This window comes from Sminthopsis crassicaudata, chromosome 2, assembly GCF_048593235.1.
Source record: "Sminthopsis crassicaudata isolate SCR6 chromosome 2, ASM4859323v1, whole genome shotgun sequence".
Classification (NCBI taxonomy): Eukaryota; Metazoa; Chordata; class Mammalia; order Dasyuromorphia; family Dasyuridae; genus Sminthopsis; species Sminthopsis crassicaudata.
The window spans coordinates 600071209-600091060 of NC_133618.1; the positions used below are offsets into that span (position 1 = coordinate 600071209).

The 19852-nt window shown below is 39.6% G+C and overlaps 1 protein-coding gene across 13 annotated transcripts in view; it reads left to right on the forward strand.

Annotated features, from left to right (window-relative positions):
* Window positions 1-3194: 3194 nt before the first annotated feature.
* The window catches only part of LOC141553065 (scavenger receptor cysteine-rich domain-containing protein DMBT1-like), a 64710-nt gene continuing 48052 nt past the window's right edge, over window positions 3195-19852 (forward strand). For 2 of the 13 annotated variants that reach the window (XM_074284953.1, XM_074284952.1), the window contains exons 1-6: window positions 3195-3364; window positions 8451-8486; window positions 9547-9600; window positions 16794-17111; window positions 18582-18611; window positions 19676-19729. In XM_074284953.1, coding sequence (XP_074141054.1) covers window positions 3307-3364; window positions 8451-8486; window positions 9547-9600; window positions 16794-17111; window positions 18582-18611; window positions 19676-19729 — 550 coding nt within the window. In that variant the 5' untranslated portion in view covers window positions 3195-3306. The remainder of the gene's footprint in view (window positions 3365-8450; window positions 8487-9546; window positions 9601-16793; window positions 17112-18581; window positions 18612-19675; window positions 19730-19852) is intronic. The other 11 variants (XM_074284945.1, XM_074284946.1, XM_074284944.1 and 8 more) reach the window with 9 other exon arrangements.

The following is a 19852-nucleotide window of genomic DNA, read 5'->3' on the forward strand; positions in this document are numbered from 1 at the left end:
TTGAGCACAAAGGTTCATAAGCCAGAAACAGGGAAGTTAGGAGGAGAAACATGTCAAACAGTGGTCACTGATTTGTTTCAGTCTTGGTTCTGTGACTAAGTAGTTCTATGTGTCTGTAGGTATATCACTTCATTTCTTTTAGCCTCAGATCCCCAACTAAAAATGAAGGGAATAGTATACTGTGATTATGTCATTTGGAGACATTGTCTCTGACTTCATTAAGAATTGGCTATTAATCCTTTACCTTCTTTGTGTAAGGACTTATCTCTAAGATCTGGGGATCATATATGATTGATATAAGCTTTTTCTACAAACACGATTAAACTGCTTCCTTTTCTCATCCCACATCTCTTGGTGGTTATTTAATGCTATTTTTAAATGCACAAGTTATTGTTGATAATACCATGCAGCAATTTTCACACATCACTTCTCCAATGTAATCTGCAGTGAGATTCCCTAATTCAGAGCCACATAGTATCACCAAAGGAATATGAATGTTCAAAGAGAGGGCTTTATTTCAAATTATATAATTATGATACAACTGCATAGAAAAAGTAAGTGGATGGGAGATTTAAACACAGCATTGTTTTTAGTTGGGAAAAATCAAGGAAGAGTTTAGTGGAACTTTAGCTATACCTATTTATTACCTCATTGTTGTTAATACTTCCTATAGGGGAAAAGATTGTAATCCATACACTACTTCTCATTCTGTGGAGCTCTTATCTATTAATGTTAGACAGGGAGTTTCCCCCACCAATGTCTTGGGAGACATATGAGGGAATATTGAGATGTAGGAGGAAATGTGTTCCAAGCATGAAGTATGGTTTGTACAAATGCATTACATATAGGCAGGAGAGAGTGGGTAGGGGGCTATCCAAGATCTTTAATCAGAGGAATAAGATGATTGGGCCTGTGTTTAGGAATGGTTTTGAAGAATGGAATGGAATGAGGAAAGATTGTCCAGTGAGAATGGGATAGGTTTCTCTGAATTATGAGGAAGTTTCAGTATTTCTTCATTTAATGAAGTGTGACACATGATACCCAAACTTCTGTCTAGCTGATTTATGAGATAAAGAAGAATGTTCATTATTGTACTTTCTACTATGTAATGCTCTATTTTCCATACTTGTTCTTTTCTGCAAAATTCCAGAAATCTAATGGGGCAATTTCTGAAAGTGACCATGGGAAGATGGGGGAGGGAAATTCTATTGAAAAAAAACAAGCAGGAAATAGGTCTTTGCTTTTGCAAATAGAAAAAGGTACTAGGGACCTAATGGGGAGATGATAGAAGTTTCTGTCTTTATGAAGGAACTAGATGGCATTATGGATAGACTTAACATTAGGAAATCTGGAGCTCAAAACTTGCTTCAAAAAAATTATTAGATTGCGAGCCTAGACAAGTCATTTAATTTTTGTCTTCCTCAATTTCCTTGTTGGTACAAACAATATAATAACACATATCTCTTAGGATTGTTGTGAGGATAAAATGAGATATTTATAAAGTACTTTGAAGACCCTTAAGTGCTGAGAATTATTATTATTGTTGTTATGAAAATCCAACCAGTCTGTTTCTTATTATTTACTGGTAACATATTCTGAAGAGCAGTGTACCATTCTCCTGTCTTGGCAGAATACACAAGTTGATGAAGAATTATAAGGAAATAAAAATATCCTTTGCTAATGGGACTTCCAAGTATGGTGGAAAGAGCCATGGATTTTGAATCAAATAGTTTGGGCTTGAAGATCTCCGCTCTATCATTTCTTACTTGTGAGAATAGGCAAGTCACTTAAAATCTCTGAACCTCAATTTCTTTATATAAAACATCAATGATTTGAACTAGATTAAGGTCTCTAGTTCAAAATCTTATGATTCTAAGTGCCTTGCTACTTTATAGCTATGTGTTTTGTCTCTAAGCCTAAGTTTCTTTATCCACAAAATGGAGCTACCTTCCTTGCCCGCCTCTTGGCATTCAGAAGAACAAATGAGATGATGGCTCTAGAAGTCCTTGTCTAACTTTTCAGTCATACATTGTGTGTGTGTGTGTGTGTGTGTGTGTGTGTGTGTGTGTGCGTGTGTGTGTGTGTGTGTGTGTGTGCACTAATACTTTGATAAATCCATGATCTCATGATATGGGAACTCCCTCTAATGGGGCAAATTGGAAGCCATTCATGTCTTCTCAAGCTATATGATTTTGTCATTGTACAAATTATCTATCCATAGGTAATTCAAGCAATGTGCTAGATACTTTCCTTAATCTTCACTCACAATATATTTATTACATAATTATTGCTACCAGCAAGGAATTGTGAGCAACAACAACCATAACACTGATAATTTTGAGAATTTGGAAAAGCTAGAAACTTAAAGGTCACTAGAAGTAGAAATTTTTGATAGCTAATTCTTAGCATTGTCTAAAAGCTAAGTCCTGAACAAAAATGGGTGACAATAAATAGACTCCCATTGGATTTGACAGTGGGGTGTTGATTCTTTTCATGGAAGTTTCCATCTTTTTGGTTGCTTGTAGCATTTTGTGCTTATCCAGAAGGTGAGAGCAGGAGGTACTAAAAGGAATATTTAGGTCTCCATGGCAAATAGAAGGTATTGGAGCACTTGTCTAAGCATTGTGAAATACCAGTGGCTACAACATAAAAGGGAATGTGATTGGGAAGGACTCAGAGATTGCATGATTTGAGGTCAAACCTTTGTGATTTGGAGGTAGGACCAGAACAAAAGACAGGGACTCATTTGGATCTAAAACAAGGGCTGTTTGGGATCCTCAATTACGCAGTGTATGGCCAACCTTTCTTCTTTGCCATCACACTAATGGGACACCATGTGCTACCCTTGAGGTCAGCAAGAAATGTTCATGGGGCCATGAAGAGAGTGTTCATTAGGGTAAACCATCACGGAGATATTCTTTTCCCCTTGGCTCCCTCTTCACTATTTGCAGAGTAGCCCACATCCTGCTTTGTCTGGATTCATAGATTCCATTGGTAAATGTAGGTTCCCCCTCTGTCCTAGGGAGCACTTAGAAGTCTTCTTGTTGGATGGCAGAGAAGGAAGTAGCAAATTATATTATTAATTTCACAGTGCTTTTGCAATTGGAGTCCTGCCAGATCTTTCAGGGGGCAATCAATCAGACACACCTATTCTGTTCTCACAGAATAGTGACCTGCCTATGAGTTAATTTACTTCCTTTTAATAGATTTATTGCAGCAAGAGGCTACCTGAGAGCACGCCTCCTCATACCTTGGAGCATATAAATTTCAAAGTGTCTTTATTGAGAATGACAGGGACCCAGCAAAATGGGCATCTTCATGTTCCTGAGGACACTGCTATTTTGTTTCCAACTTTTGCGTGCAGGTACCATTACTAATTATAATTTTGTGTAATTTTCTCCAAAATCTTATTTGGATGAGTTTTAATGGTTTAGATTCTGGTTCTAGACTCTTAATTTCAGGAGGAATTTTGCTACAGCTGAAAGTAGCCAGTAAATGTGTTTTACACACAGCAGACTCTGACTAAGTAGTTTTTTTTTTTTGTTTTTTGTTTTTTGTTTTTTTGCTGAATTGGGCGAAAAACAGTTATTTTTTTCCTTGAAGAAATATAAGCAGTTGGAATCATAGCAGGCTAATTGCAATGTCACTGGATTCATTAAATCATCGTTGAAAGATTATTTGGTCTTAACAACAACATGATCATTATAAATTTATAGGACATATGGTTGAGGGATATAATGTTTCATCTTAGGCTTTTTTGCATTTGTGGTTCAAATGGAAAGGATCCAGAATGCTTGATTCAATGTAATCTTCATGATACAAGATGGGCAGGACAGATTCCTTTGCTAATTCAATGTTTCGTAAAGACTTGTAACTTGAGTTCTGCCTGCAGATATGTCTGTCTTAAAATGCTTCTTAATGAGAGTACACACATAGTTAAATGATTTGACTTTTGAAAAGGGAACAGAGATCCCATCCTTGTGTCTGCTGCATCCTTTGCCAGATGGCCTAGAGCTAGCTTCTCACCCAAATCTGAGTATCCCATGGAATGGATAGCTACATTCTTGCAGAACTAGAGGCAAGCCCGTGTAGTACTGTGTTCTGTGATTTTTTCCAAGACAATTTTTACGGCTGCTGAGTGAGCAAGTGCTTAGTCATGTTCTCATTAAATGTGCATAGTTTAAAATTTTGGTTTTTTGTCAGATTCAAGTGTTTCACAACCCTGTATGTTTACGAAAGTAAGTTATCATTCTTAGTTATCTTCATCTAAAGAGAAAAGTTTGTACAAGACCCTGGGGTTTATGTTTCACCTGCCAAATTCATTGTATTAAGATGCTAGAAGCAAACAAGCTTCCCCACCTACCACTTAAGATCAAGTAATAATGAGTAGGTAACTTGTGTGCAGAGATAGTGGAGTAGTTAAAAAGACAGGTGTCCTGCTGGGGGACTTGAGAGCTTGGGGAGAGCATGGTTTTCATTTTTATCATCTCCTCATGTTTCTATCCTGCCACATGCAAATCTTCAGCAAAAGACCATTCTCTAATGATACCCATCACTTTAATGATATCCAGCAAAGAGAATCTATTGCATGATGGGTTTTTTTTTTTTTAAATAGCAATTTTAGAGGCAAAATGACATTTTGGATAGATTAGCGGCCTGGGCATTAAGATGTAGATTTGCATATTGCTTCAGCCACTTAACTTCAGGAGCATTGAGAAGTCATTCTATAGCTAACATAAGCAAGTTAAAAAGGACTTTTAAAAAAATCTCTTAAAAAAAACAAAACAAAACAAAAAAACAAAACAAAACAAAACAAAACAGGAAAAAAAAAAAAAAAAACATCTTGGGGCAGCTGGATAGAGGACCAGCCCTGAAGTCAGGAGGACCTGAGTTCAAATTTGACCTCAGACACTTAAGACTTCCTAGCTGTGGGACCCTGGGCAAGTCACTTAACCCTAATTGTCTCAGGAAAAAAAAAAGAAAGTCTTGTCCAGCTCTCTTCATTTTCAAGATAAGGAACTAGAGACCTAAATTGTAGGTGACAGAGAAGAGAATCAAATCCAGACCATTTGACTCCGAATAAAGTATTCTTTCCCAATGTGATACACTTTCTGTGATTTGTTGGAAGACTATATTAGAGCTATAGATAATAGAAATGAACTAATCTAGCATCTCATTTATCCCTTCATATAGATTGCAAAATAATTGAAAGTTCCATGCTGTAGCATGTTGTTTTAAATTGAATTTTATAATTGAGGAAACTGACATCCAGAAAAGAGACTTGTTTAAGTTATAGTGATTTAATGGAAGAACTAGGACTAGAATACATATCTTCTGATTCTCCAGTCAGTGTCTTTTCTGCTGTCCCTTGATGAGCTTAAAAATCCTTTCCCCACTCACAATTTGGAAATTTCTGGGATGATCTACAGCCTTCCTTGATAATTTGTGCAATTCTCACTATCTCCTGAACTTCTGACTTTAGAAAAAAGCTACATTTTCTTTTAGTTCCTAATTTTAGAGTAGAATGTTTAACTTCAAAAGTTGTAAGTGACCCAAGGGATACAACTCGGACTTCAAACAGGAAATACCGTGTTCAGGTTGTGCTTCCAGCACTAACTAGTCAGAAAGAGCTCAGACTCTTTAAGCCTCAGTTTTTTCATTTGTAAAATGGGAATAAGAATAGTGTGTCTTTGATAGGGCTGTTATGAGAATCAAATAAGAAACTGTGCACATAGTACTTTGCAGACATTTTTGTTATCTTTTTTCAATTGTATCCAACTCTTTGTGATTCCATTTGAGAATTTCTTGGCAAATATACTGGAATGGTTTGCTATTTCCTTCTTCATCTCTTTTTACAGATGAGGAAACTGAGGTAAGTAGGATTAAGTGCTTTGCCCAAGGTAATATTAAATGTCTGAAGCTGGATTTGAACTCATGAAGTTGAGTCTTTCTAGATCTAAGCCCTTTGCTCTATCTACTGAACTTAGTTGCTCCTTGAAAGTGTTTTATAGCTATGAACCATTGTTAATGATTATTCCAGTGAGAGACTCTTTAATTTGCCATTCTTGGATCTTCTTTTAGCCATTGTGGTTATTCCTTTGACATTTCCTTAGGGTTTTCAAGATTTAGAAAGTAATTGTTCATTATCTCATTTGATCTTCACAACAATCCTATTTATTAAACAGTATGAGGTAGATTTAAAAAAAATACTTTTCAGATGAGGATACTGAGTCTCAAGAGAGAGACTTGTCTGAAGTCACAAAGCTAATAAGTGAAAAGGCATGAATTCATACTCAGGTCTTCCATTTTCAAAGCCAGTAAAATTTTCATGGCTCCAAGTCCAGTTAAAGTGTCAGGGAGGGCTCTAAATCCCACCAAGTTCTTGTGTATTCTTTTGAGCCCTTACCCCTCAAAAATGTTTGCCAGTTACTTGGTGCTAAATCTTGTCTATCTGAAACACTTCACTGGGGTATCCATATCCAGTCTTATTTTTCATTGACTCTCCCATTCTCTTTACTTTTTCCAATTTTTGATACTTTACAAAAAATATTTTTCATTTCCTCTTGCCCTTGGGACTTATTTCTACTAGAGTGTAGCTAGTAAAGCTGATCAACAAAAGTACTAAGGTACATTCGTCCAATACATTATTCTTTGTAGTTTTTACAGCTCTTTTAAATATGGGGTCTGCTAGAAATAGATTTTGGTCTGTCCTTGGCCCTGGTGAATGGAGGAGACAAATATCAGGGCAGAGTTGAAGTACTCTATCAAGGATTCTGGGGCACCACTTGTGATGACGACTGGGATTTGAATGACGCCAGTGTTGTGTGCAGGCAGCTGGGCTGTGGCTATGCTGTGTCAGCTCCTGGAAATGCCCGATTTGGCCAGGGTATTGGAAGAATTGTCCTGATGTGAAGCGTTCTGGGTCTGAGTCCTATCTGTGGAACTGTCCCCATAAGGACTGGCTTTCCCACAACTGTCAGCACAGTGAGGATGTCAGTGTCATGTGCTCAGGTATTGCCTCTCTGGGAAGCAGCTGCTCCTTCTTTCCTGGAGTGGATCTTGTCAGGGGAAGAATTTCTCTCTGGCTGAGATTATTCTTGTCCTGAGCATGTTCAGTTTCTTCTTGCCCAGAAATGTTCACAAGTTTCATACAGTTGGGAAGTACTGGGAATCAGGGACTGCTGTGGTTAAGTAGAGAACTCAGTTTGTTTTTCCAAGAGCAAGTCACTCTTTTTTTTCTCCAGTGATGCTGATAACACATGGAAGCAGTGTTTGTTGAGGAAAAGAAGACGCCTGGAGAAAAAGGAGGAATTTAAGAACCAGAGAATTGCATTAAAATTTTGACTCTCTCCTTGACTTTTGCTACTTACTTAGTCATTCTAGGTATCAGTTTCCTTATAGGTAAAGGGAAGGAAGAGGCCAGAAGTGAATAACTTTGAATATGTCTTGTAGCTCTACATTTATTATTCTCTCGTCTTGTCACTCATTCCTCTCTGTAATTTCCAGAAATTTTAAAAGAAATCATAGATGCCAGGTTTTTCTCTAAATATTATGAATTGAATTTCTCAAATGAGGGAATATTTTTAAAAATTAGGACTGGGTGAAATCCTGTGGACATAACAAAAATCTTTATCAGGTGGAGAAAATGTGTATGTGCTCTGTAGGTATAGAGACTAGTCTTTCAGAAAACATCTTTTCAACTTAAGTTGAAACAGTCAGTTATGGTCCTTTTCCCCAGTGTCACAATTATCAAGCCCAGTAATGTTCTGATCACTCCGATAAAAAGAAACACACTTCATGGATGGCACTTTTTCTTGATGCGAGAGTCAAGTAGGGTGAAATCTGGAATTATAATTCCCCACTTGCGTTTATTAAAGATAAACAATCTGAGCCTGAAAAATGTTAAGGGATTTATAAAAGATCATGTAGCACAAAAGTGAAAAAAATCTGAGACTCAAATATGGGTTTCTCACTTTTTTTTTCAGGCCCCTTAGGTCTTGGTTCTTGACTTCTCAACAATTCTTATTGAGTTTGACTTTGTGATTCAGCAATTTTAGGATTCAGCAATGACACTATTGATAGTTATGTGGCTAATACTGGACAATTTTCTTTGCCCAAAGGCATCACACATGGTTTGTTGACCTCCCTTGAAATGAATCATCTTTCTTTTATCAGCTTTCCTTTATCCACTTGAATTCTTTCAAGTGGAGAGTGCACAACCATTAGCCAGGTGTGTTGTAACAAGATTCCTTTGATCATAAACTGCCCTAGATTGCTGTTAGGGGTCCATCTAAATCTCAAATTCTGTGCCTGACTGTGTGAACTTGTTCATCATTGTGATTTGTGCTATGTTCATGGCTATTTGCAGGGAATGTTAATGTCTTATTCCTATCTGTGACTTTTGTCTCTAAAACATGTCCATATCTGATTTGACCCTTTTTCTCTTGTAGCTGCCAGTACATCAAGAAGATCCACTGTAGATTTTGGTAAGTTTGTAGTTCTTTCTTATTCAATATAATGAGTTTCTATATGGGAAAATCCCAAGATAGGAAATGGTGGTTTTCTCTTCTATGGGGATATTTAAGAGATGAACAGACACTATGTTAAGAACCTTTATTTTAGTTGTAGCCCCCATGTGCATCTTTTATCTGACTGATCCTTCCTGGGTTCTATGATAAGTACCAGTTTTTGTCCTGTTTTGTCAAAGTTCCATTTGGCTCCAATTATTTCAAGTTAGCAATTTTTTCTTTTGATTCTTTTAATTTTACAAATACTACCAATTTACATATAAATACTGATCATGTCTACACTTTATTTTAAAATTTTCAAGCAATAATTAACTTGCTTTTTCTAGGAAATTATATGAATCAAGAATAATCTATCTCCTGAAATTTTTAATCCATGCCTTTATTTCTTTTCCCTATTGTTATCTTCTGTTGATTCTTCTCTTTTCAATTTCCCTTCAGATCTTTTTTTACCTTCCTTCTCTCCTTCCTCTTTTAATCTTTCATTTTTAAACATTGCATTACTTCCACTGTTTCATTTTTGAAGCTATGATCTTGATATAATTGAATAATCACTGTAGTTTTATTTGCAATATCAGATTCTTTTTTATTTCTTTTATTTGCTTTGCTTTGCCTTGCTTTCCATTTACTTCTTTTTGTACCCTTTCCTTCTTTCTCTTTTCTTTCCCTTTGCTTCCCTTGCCATCCCATCCCTTACCCTATTATTTTGTCTTTATTTCCCATTTCCATTGCTTTATTTTGATCTCCTCCTTTCCTGTTTCTAAAGACATATTACTGAACCTTGCATGAGTTTTGATTTGTTAAAGCAATACCTCCAATTGCAGTTTATTTGCATCCTGTCCAGTCTGCTCATTCTAAAATGTGACACAGAATGTGACAACATGATGTTGTTCTAAATGATTATATAACAAAATGCTTCACATGTCAGTAGTTGTGGTAGCTAATAAGAAAATGTGCAGTCACTTTCAGAGAATACCCTCCAATCTGGAGATGATATTGACCTGGAACTTTTCACTTCTAGAAACAACAACCTTTCCTACTACTGGGTCATCTTTACATACAACATATGGACCAGGTAATGTTTTCCTCTTATCACTCCCTTTTTGCAAATCGCTAGAGAGTTCAGACAGAGAAGAGACAAATATGTGATCATCATTACATACCAATTCAATGTATTCCACATATTTTTAGGAAGTGCACCAGGTACTCAAGGTAACTGCTAGACATTGCAGATAAAAGTGAAAACTATCTTGTCTCTCCAAACATGCAGTTTGCTAGGAGGCTGCATGAGGTATGAAGACAAACATAAAACGTGGTAAGTGAAGACATAGAGGATTAAAGCTGAAGGGATGTAGGAAGATATTACAATAGAGAGGGCACCTGAGCAAGCCATGATGGAAGTCGAGCATTCTAAAAGAGGGAGAGAAGATGAGGAAGGAGTACATTGCAGGCAAGAATGATAGACCTGGACACTATCCATGTGGCTATTTGATAGGATCACCTACAAGGTTATATATCCTTGATCTTCATAACCTCTTATGTTATCTCATATAAGATATGGTATCTAATATATATATGTTATCTTGTCCCGGTCCAGCGGAACTCAGTTATTCATGGAGTCGAGGGGGACCCAGCCTGAAAGAGAAACGGGCAAGAAAGAAGAGCGAGACCAAGCAGATTCTTGTCAAGGTCTCAGTTTATTGCTCTTGGGGTACAGCCTATATAGCAAAAATCATGAGAAAGAGAAGTAGGGTTGGGCCAGGGAAAGGAACATGGGGATGGCTGGTTCAATGAACAGGAACAGTTTGCAGTTAGGATCCAATGTTGGAATATTCTATGGTCGGCCGATTCTCAGAACAATTTGTCTGAGGGTAATGCCCACTTAGGGGGGAGAGACACCTGGGCCAAAGCCCTTGGCTCCCAACATCTCCCCCTTTTCTCTTTAGAAGCAAAAGATTGTATAACACAAGGGCTGGTGAAAGGCCTGTCTTAGGCTATGTGGCCTGCACCCATGCTCAGTACCTAGATAACCAGGCCCTCAGGGCCAAGAAGGGCAGGGCCCCTGTCTTGGCTATGTGGGTTGCCTCCACACCCCCCCCCCCGGGAGTGGACCCACAATAATCCCGTCAGTGGGTACCACTGCAGCCATAAAAGGTATGATTTTCCGAGTCATGGGGCCACAATATTCCCGTCATTGGCTCTTTCACAGCAATAGCCCACATTATTACAATTAAGGCCGTGTCCCTCGGAGGTATCGCCACACCCTTAGGTATCATGGGGACTCAATTTCCATGGCAGGGTGGAGAATCGAAGGCTCTCGTGGGCGGTGGTAGAAGGGGGGTCATCACAGGATCCATTAGCGCTAAGCTGGTGATAAAGAACTTTTGCAGGGCAGAATCAACCTGTGACTTGATGAAAGTAGTTAGCTTGTTGAAGGCCCAGGGGCCGAAGGAGAGAAGCAGCAAAACACCTACAAGAGGCCCTAAAAGACTGGGGAGTAGGGTGGTAAGCCAAGGGGATGTAGAGAACCAATTTTGATACCAGGATTCGTTCTGCTCTCTTTCTCTCTTTCTTTTTTCTAGGCTTTCTTTGACCCTTTTTAGACTATCTTCTACTAGGCCAAGCTTGTCAGTATAGAAGCAACATTCCTCTTTTAATGCAGCACAAAGGCCACCCTGTTGCAAAAAGAGGAGGTCTAAGCCTCTCCTATTCTGCAGGACCACTTCAGCCAGAGAGGCGACAGAGTCTTTAAGGTACTTGAGGCCTGACTGCAGTTCCTGAAGATCTTTGTCAATAGCTGCACTGAGCTGAGCATACTGCATGTTGGAAGTAATTAAGGAGGCAATTCCTGTTCCTGCGCCCATTGACCCCAGGCCTAGAAGGACGGCCAGGGTGAGAGCTGACAAAGGTTCTCTTTTTTCCGAACCTGGGGGTCAGTCCCTCGTTCCCATAATCTCAGGAAGTCGTCTGGGTAAGAGAGAGACTACCACACAGTAGTCTGTGTTATGAATGAAGGAGGTTGTAACCACAAAGGTGGTCAGACCCGAGGAGCAAGCGAGGTATGAGTTGTTAGGGGCAGCCACATACGTGGGAGACGTAATCGTGACAATCTGGTTACATACCCCTTCTAGCTGTAAGGGAGGCAGCATATTGGGTCCCAAAAGGCACAGCCCCAGGCCAGAGATTTTACTAAAGATGAGACCCTGCTTATTTTCAATTCCCCAGTGTAAAAGGGATGAGTTGTTAGTGAATGTGAGATTTCCAAAATGGGCAATGCCTTCATAGAAAGGGGGGGAGGAGGAGTAACAAACCCAGCAATCTTCCATGGGAGTAGTATTAAGCTTCTGAATGGCTTGAACAGAGGCATTAACCAGGGAAAGAATGAGTGCGGCAGAGGAGGGGGGTCTCTTAGGGAGGGTTGGACGAAAGGCTCCACTGTGAGAGGGTGTGGGAGGAAAGGGTTGGTGACTTCATGTTGTTTTCTGAAAGAAAGCACAGTGAGAAATCTTCTCAGGGGGATCCCTGGGTGAGTTACGAAGTTTTATCAGATGCTCTGGGAGCCATCTGGCATTTTGTGCCTGTGAATCATAAATGCAGGCATGTCCTTTGCCCTAGATAAGGACTGGGTCAGGACCCTGCCATCTGTTGGACAAAGGGTCTCTCCACATAGCCTGTGCATAAGTATTGGCTGTAGATGAATGCCAGAGGCGATCAGCGGCAGATTTGCCCTCAATATCATAAGAAAATTCAACACAAACATTGCATGATTTAAAAGGGTTTTAAAATTACCTGCTTTAGGATATAACATTTCTCCCCCTTATTGTAATTTTAAGATCATATTTTTTAAAGTTTGATGAGCTCTTTCAACGATTCCTTGACCCTGGGGGTTATAAGGTATGCCAGTAATGTGTTTGATTTCCATCTGAGCACAGAACTGTTTAAAGGTGGAGCTAGTGTAACCTGGACCATTGTCAGTTTTAAGAATTTTGGGTTTTGGGACAGCAGCTAAAGAGGCAAGAACGTGACAGATCACATGTTTGGAGGCTTCCTCTGTTTGTAGAGATGCAAAAATGAAGCCACTAAAGGTGTCTATGGAGACATGAATATATTTTAATTTGCCAAAGGATGGGTAGTGGGTAACATCCATCTGCCATAATTCGCCAGGGACTAACCCACGGGGGTTCACTCCCAAATGAGGTTCAGGCAGGAGAGTTAAGCAGCCCTTGCATTGCCGGACAATCTGCCATGCCTGTTCACGAGTGATGGAATATCGCAGTCTGAGAGTGTGGGCATTAAGATGATGTAAGGCATGGGCCTGCTGCGCGGCAGTAAGTGGAGTGACTGAGAGGGCGGCAGCCACAAGTTGAGTGGTCTGATCCACCTTGTCTGCCAATGGCCCAGGAAGGCCAGAATGGGCACGAACGTGACCAACAAAAAAAAGGTTTAGTGCAGGCAAGGATTAAACGCTGAAGGGGGAAGCATTGGTTGAAGGGCGAATATAAGGTACTATCTCCAGAAGGGGGACAGAGTGTGCCACATAGGCACTGTCAGTATATAAATTGAAAGGATCTTCTAATAATTCAAAAACTCTAATGATGGCAGCGAGCTCAACCAGCTGTGCGGACATAAAGTTTGTTTTGAAACTGGAAACTTGACCATCAATACTGAATGCTGCAATGCCTGAGGATGACCCATCAGTGAAAACTAGGCAGGCACCTTTGATTGGGACAGACTTTGTTCCCTTGGGGAAGACAACAGGTGTTTTTTGTAAGAATTGAATCAATTTATCAGAGGGAAAGTGGTTGTCAATGGTTCCCTGAAAAGAAATGGAGCCAATGGCTCAATCATCATCATTCTGAACAAGCCATTGTATTTGGGAAGTAGTGTAGGGGGAAACTACGTGGTCAGGGTCTCTACCAAAGAGCTTTAGGGCAGCCCCTCTCCGAGGTGTAGGAGGATAGCAATTAAGTGAGGATATGTGGGTAGAATTTTGGAGGGGGATGCGGGTAAATGGACCCAAAATAGAGGCTTTTGTTGCCAAAGCAAGACTGTGGGGGCAAAGGGAGTAGGAAATATGAGGAGCCAAAAAAGGTTGATTGAGGGCATAATATCCTATGTGCTGTAGTTCTACTGTAATCAGGGATTTTCAAGCCTCTGGGGTGAGTGAGCTGGGGAGGAGGGATCGAGATCTCCTCTCAAAATATCAAAGAGAGGATTTAATTCCCCCGTTGTAAGTTTCAAGTAGGGTCTGAGCCAATTGATATCGCCGAGGAGTTTCTGAAAATCATTAAGGGTGTGCAGGCAATCTGTCCGCAATTGGAGTTTTTGGGAAAGGACTTTGTTAGAGAGTAACTCGAAACCTAAGAACAGCTGAGGAGATTGGGTTTGAATCTTTTCGGAAGAGATTAAGAGACCCCGGGTCTGGAGGGCAAAGGCAAGCCATTGGCAAATTTGAGAGAGATGCTGCTTGTTAGATCCTGCTTAGTCTGAGCCACTATTTTTGACAGAGGGTTGGGCTATTAGCCATACCCTGAGGTAGGACCCTCCATTGGAAATGCACGAAGGGACCCACACAATTAACTATGGGAAGGCTAAAAGCAAAGCGTTTGCAATCATCGGGGTAAAGAGGGATGGAGAAAAAACAATCTTTTAAGTCAATGATAATTTTTAAAAATCCCTTAGGGATAGCCACAGGGTTGTGGCAGAGATTGTAGAGAAGGAGTTAGCAACATCTCCAGCTTCATTAATGATTAGCCAAGTGTAATTGAAAACCTGATAAGTCCTGGAGAAAGTCCAGGCAGAGTTCCAGCAAAGGTAAAAAGGCCAATTTCAGGTTTTTTGATTTGCTAAGAGGGCCCTTCTTGTAAGGCAGCAAAGGGGGAGCAGCCGCTGGGCTTGAAGCCGGGAGAAGGATGGTCTTTTTAAGCGAATTTTGCAGGGAAGAAAGTTCAGTGGCATTAACTTGAGTCGAGACCTGCTTTTTAGCCTCAATAAGGGTGGCAAGGGGTAGGGCTGGGGCAGAGAGAGCAGGCGTGCAGGTCTGGACTGCGTGAGGAGTGAAAAGGGGCTCCATCAGGGTTTTATTAACGGGTGTTCGTTGCAAGGACCCTTCCGTGAAAGGGGGCCTGGAAGGGTTCTTATCGCTGGGGGGAATAGAGGCCACAGAGGCCTCCCCAGACAAAGGGCAGAGGCAATATTCCGCAAATGATAAGAGCTGCTGTTTTTCAGGGTCATTAGGTGCCGATTCCACAATATCACTAATCAAGCCCCAATAAGAAAAGGCAGTTGTGGGAACAGCATTCGGCCCTTCCTTCTGTAATTTATCATTTAGGTCTCTGCCTACTTTCTGCCACTTCTAGGGATGAATCTCTGGCCCGTTCTGGTCCGAAACCAAGGACAAGTTTCATCTATAAAAAGAAACTACCTAACTAAATCTTTTTTCTTTACTCCAACTCCTCTTTCTCTGAGGAATACTTTAAGGTCCTTTATAAAAACCTGCTCTTTAACTTGTACCCATTTCTTATAAGACGGACAATTCAAAACTTACCAAGGACTGGAACTCTCATGAGCGGTGAAAGTGGTCCTTCCAATGGGGGTCGCAATGACTTCTCTGGGAGGGTTCATACCTCGAGCCCCACATTGGGCGCCACCTGTCCCGGTCCAGCGGGACTTAGTTATTCGGGGAGTCGAGGGGGACCCAGCCTGAAAGAGAAACGGGCAAGAAAGAAGAGTGAGACCAAGCAGATTCTTGTCAAGGTCTCAGTTTATTGCTCTTGGGGTACAGCTAATATAGCAAAAATCATGAGAAAGAGAAGTAGGGTTGGGCCTGGGAAAGGAACATGGGGATGGCTGGTTCAATGAACAGGAACAGTTTGTGGTTAGGATACAATGTTGGAATATTCTATGGTCGGCCGATTCTCAGAACAATTTGTCTGAGGGTAATGCCCACTTAGGGGAGAGAGACACCTGGGCCGAATCCCTTGGCTCCCGACATTATGTAATATTTGAAAGAGTTTCTGTAGCCAAATCTACCTGTGCAGAGATCATTCTTTTGAATGTCACATTTCTAAACCTCAGGATCTCAAAACTATTGTTTTATCATAAAAAAAAAAGAAATAAGAGCTCAGAGGCTGAACATCTGTCTTGAAACTATCTTCATTTGTTGAATCTAGAGGAGACTGACAGATTTTTTAATACAATGCTATTTCATGCTACCCCAATGATATTTCATATCTGTGAAGTTTTGTAGTCCAGAAAGTGACTATTGACTTCTCTGATGACTACCTTTTTTCAGTTCCTCAATGTCAGTCCCTGCCTTGTTGTCTCAAGAACATTCATATGACTGAGTTTTAACTATCAGATAAAAATGATATTGCCTATACAAATGGTATGTGGCAAAAGGAATCCTCAGGAAACTCTCTACTTTCTAAATATTTCTCATTTTTAGAAAAAGGTAATTGTCTGCCAGTTTAAAGCTGCACTCAGGGCTTATTCTTGTTGTGAGTGCCACATCAAGAATATTTTAGGTGAGAGAAACAGGCTGATTAAAAGCAACTTTCAAATTCAAACATTTATTTATTGAAAATTTCCCCATCATTTTCTAGAAGTTAAATAATCTTTCCTTACCATTTGTCCCCTGTTTTTTAAAATATATTTTAATCTTCTTTACCTTCATGTATCTCTTTTCTTAGTTCATTCTTTGCTTTCCCCTCTCCTTCCTTCTTTCCCTTGTTCTATCCATTCTATTTTTTCTTTTTCTTTCTTCCCTTTGTTTTCTCTTCAAATAACCCTTTTGTAGTCTCAGCAGATAGGTTTTTTTTTTAATTCAGTCATGTCTGTGAATTCATATGAGTAGACTAAAAAGACTAGGTGGAGTGCTATGGTCATTTAATGCAATGTGGACAGATTAGATCTGAAAAATATTAGAAAGAAGAATCAAGTCTAGCTCCCCAGATGTCTAATATTAGGAAAAATAAGAAGTTTTAAGAGTTGGTTATCCATTGGCTCTTGGTCCTTTAACCAGGAAGAATAGATTGCATTCCTGCTCTCACAAAGAGTTGGAATACTTGAGAAGAGTGGGATCCTTCTTACTTTCCTGGTGCCTTTCTCATTGAACTATTCTGGCCTGAGGACATGACTACACCAGGTTTCCTCCATCAGCCATCTGAACAGCTTTGGGAATTTTGGAAAATCCCTGAGCATCCAAAGACTTTGCACCTGAAGAAGACCACTGAAAAGGCAATGCTTTTGCTTCTTTCTTTGCATCAGATTCTGGACTGTCTTTGAGGCTGGTGAATGGAGGAGACAGATGTCAAGGCAGAGTTGAAGTGCTCTACCAGGGATCCTGGGGTACTGTTTGTGATGACGACTGGGATTTGAATGATGCCAGTGTTGTGTGCAGGCAGCTGGGCTGTGGCTATGCTGTGTCAGCTCCGGGAAATGCCCGATTTGGTCAGGGCACTGGAAGAATCACCCTGGACAACTTGCGGTGCTCTGGGTCTGAGTCCTACCTGTGGAACTGTCCCCACAATGGGTGGCTCATCCACAATTGTCAGCACAGTGAGGATGCCGGTGTCATCTGCTCAGGTATTACCTCTCTGGGAAGCAACTGCTCCCTCTTTTCTGGAAAGGATCTTGTCAGGGGGAACAATTTCTTGCTGGCTGAGATTCTCCTTGTCCTGAGCTTGTTCAGAGCTTCTTCTCTCCCAGAAATGTCCACAATTTTCACAGGGTTGGGGAGTACAGGGCAGAAGGGACTGCTGGCACTATGGAGAGAACTCAGTTAGTTTTTCCAAGAGTAACTCAGTATTCTTTCCTCCAGTGATGCTGATAACACTTGGAAGTAGTGTTTGTTGAGGAAAAGGAACATTCTGGGAAAACATGGATAATTTTAGTGAGAATTGCAGTAAAATTTTCCCTGTCTGTCTTTGATTTTTGCTCCTTACTTAATCATTCAGAGTATCAGTTTCCTTATAGGTAAAGGGAAGAGGCCAAAAGTGGATAACTTTGAATATGACTTCTAGCACTAAATGTATTATTCTCTCATCTTGTCATTTCTCCCTCTCTGTATTTTCCAGAAAATTTAAAAGAAATCACAGAAGCCAGGTTTTCTCTTAATATTGTGAATCCAATATCTTTTTTTCTCAAATGAGGGAATATCCTTTTAAATTTGGACTAGGTGAAATACTATGGATATAACAAAATCTTTATCTGGTGGAGAAAATATATATATATATGTGCTCTGTAGGTAGCAGAGACTAGTCTTTCAGAAAACATCTTTTCAATTTAAGTTGAAGCAGTCGGTTATGGGTCTTTTCCCCAATGGCACAATTATGAAGCCCAGTAATGTTGTGGTGCGTCAGATAAACAGAAATACAAATCATGGGTGGCAATTTTTCTTGATGCAAAAGTCAAGGAAGGTGAGAACTGGAATTATATTTCCCCTCTTGAGTTTATTAAAGATGAAAAACTTGAGGCTGAAAAAAGTTAAGGGATATGTCAAAGATCATGTAGCACAAAAGTGACAAAGATCTGAGAAACAAATACGGGTTTATCATGTTTTGTTTTTTTTGTTTTTTGTTTTTGTTTTTGTTTTAATTCAGGCCCCTTAGGTTTTGGTTCTTAATTTCTCGTTGATTATTATTGACTCTATGTTGCCTATGCCATACTGGTTAGGATACAACAGTGACACTGTTGATGGTTATGTGGCTAGAGCTGGTCAACTTTCGTGAGCCCCAAAGGTATCACACACAGTGTTTATTGACCTTCCTTGGAATGAATCACCATTCTTTTTACCCTCTTGGAATTCTTCAAGGAAAGAGTGCACAACCACTAGGCAGGTGTGCTTAGTCAGCTTCCTTTGATCATGAGCTGCCCTGGGTTGCTGCTAGGAGTCTTTTAAATCTCAAATTCTGTGCCTGAGTTTGGGAATTTTTTCTTCATTGTGATTTGTGCTATGTCCCTCACACATTGCAAGCAAAGTTAACACCTAGTTCCTATCTGGGACTTTGGCTCTAAAACATGTTCATGTCTGATTCAATCTTCTTTCTCTTGTAGACGCCAGTACCCCAACAATACCCACTTCTGGTAAGTCTGTGGTTCTTCCTTATTCAATTCCATATGTTTCTATTTTAGAATGCCCCGAGATAGGAAATGGTACTTTTCTTTTTTATGTGAAAAATGAGAAGACACTATGTTAAGAACCTTAAATTTAGTTCTGTCTTCTTAACCCTATTTTTTGTCCCTTTTGGTCAAAGTTCCATTTGGCTCAAATTTTTTCAAATTTGCATTTTTCTTTTGATTCTTAATTAGTTTTACAAATACATATAATGTTTCATACATATAATGATCACGTCTATAGTTTATTTTAAAATTTTCACACAATACATAACTTATCTTTTCTAAGCAATTATATGAATCAAGATTAATCTATCCCCTGCAGTTTTCAATCCAACCCTGTATTTGTTTTCTCTTTTGTCATCTGCTGTTTTCTCATCTCCTCTCTCTAATTACCCTTCTGACCGTTTTAACTTCTTCTTTTCCCTCCTCTATTAGCTTTCATTTTTAAACATTGCATTATTCTTCTATTTTTCAAGCTATGATCTTGATATAATTGAATAACCACTCCGGTTCCTACTGGTTCTTCACAATTTCTCACTCATATTTGCAATGTCAGCTTGTTTTCGATTTTTTTTTTACTTTGCTTTGCTTTGTCTTGCTTTCCATTCCCTTCTTTTTCTATCCCTTCCCTACGTTCACCTTTCCTTCTCCTTCCTACCCTTATGCTATCCATTCCTTTGCTTGTCTTCCCTTCCCTTCTCCCATCATTTATTTCTCCTTTCCCCTTTATGTTTCTTTTCTTTGCTTTCTCCTCCTTTCTGATTCCTAAGAATATATTACTGAATCTTGATTGATTTTAGATTTGTTCCAGAAATGCCTAAAATTGCAACTTATTTCCAATCATAACAGTGCTCTTATTTTAAAAACGAACAGACCCACAGGCTGTGACAACATGATGTTGTCTAAATGACTTCATAATGAAGTACAACACACCTCAGTATTTGTGGTAGCTAATAGAAAAATGTTCAATCACTTTGAGAGAATACCTCCTGATCCTGAGATGAAACTGACCTGGAACTTTTCACTTCTAGGAACAACACCCTTGCCTACTACTCTGACATTTCAACAAACAACATATGGAACAGGTAATGTTTCCCATCATCTCACTCCCTTTTTGTGAATATCTAGAGAACTTAGACAGAGAAGAGTTTATGCAAGTATGTGAACATCATCACATAGCAATTCAATTTATTGCACATGCTTTTGGG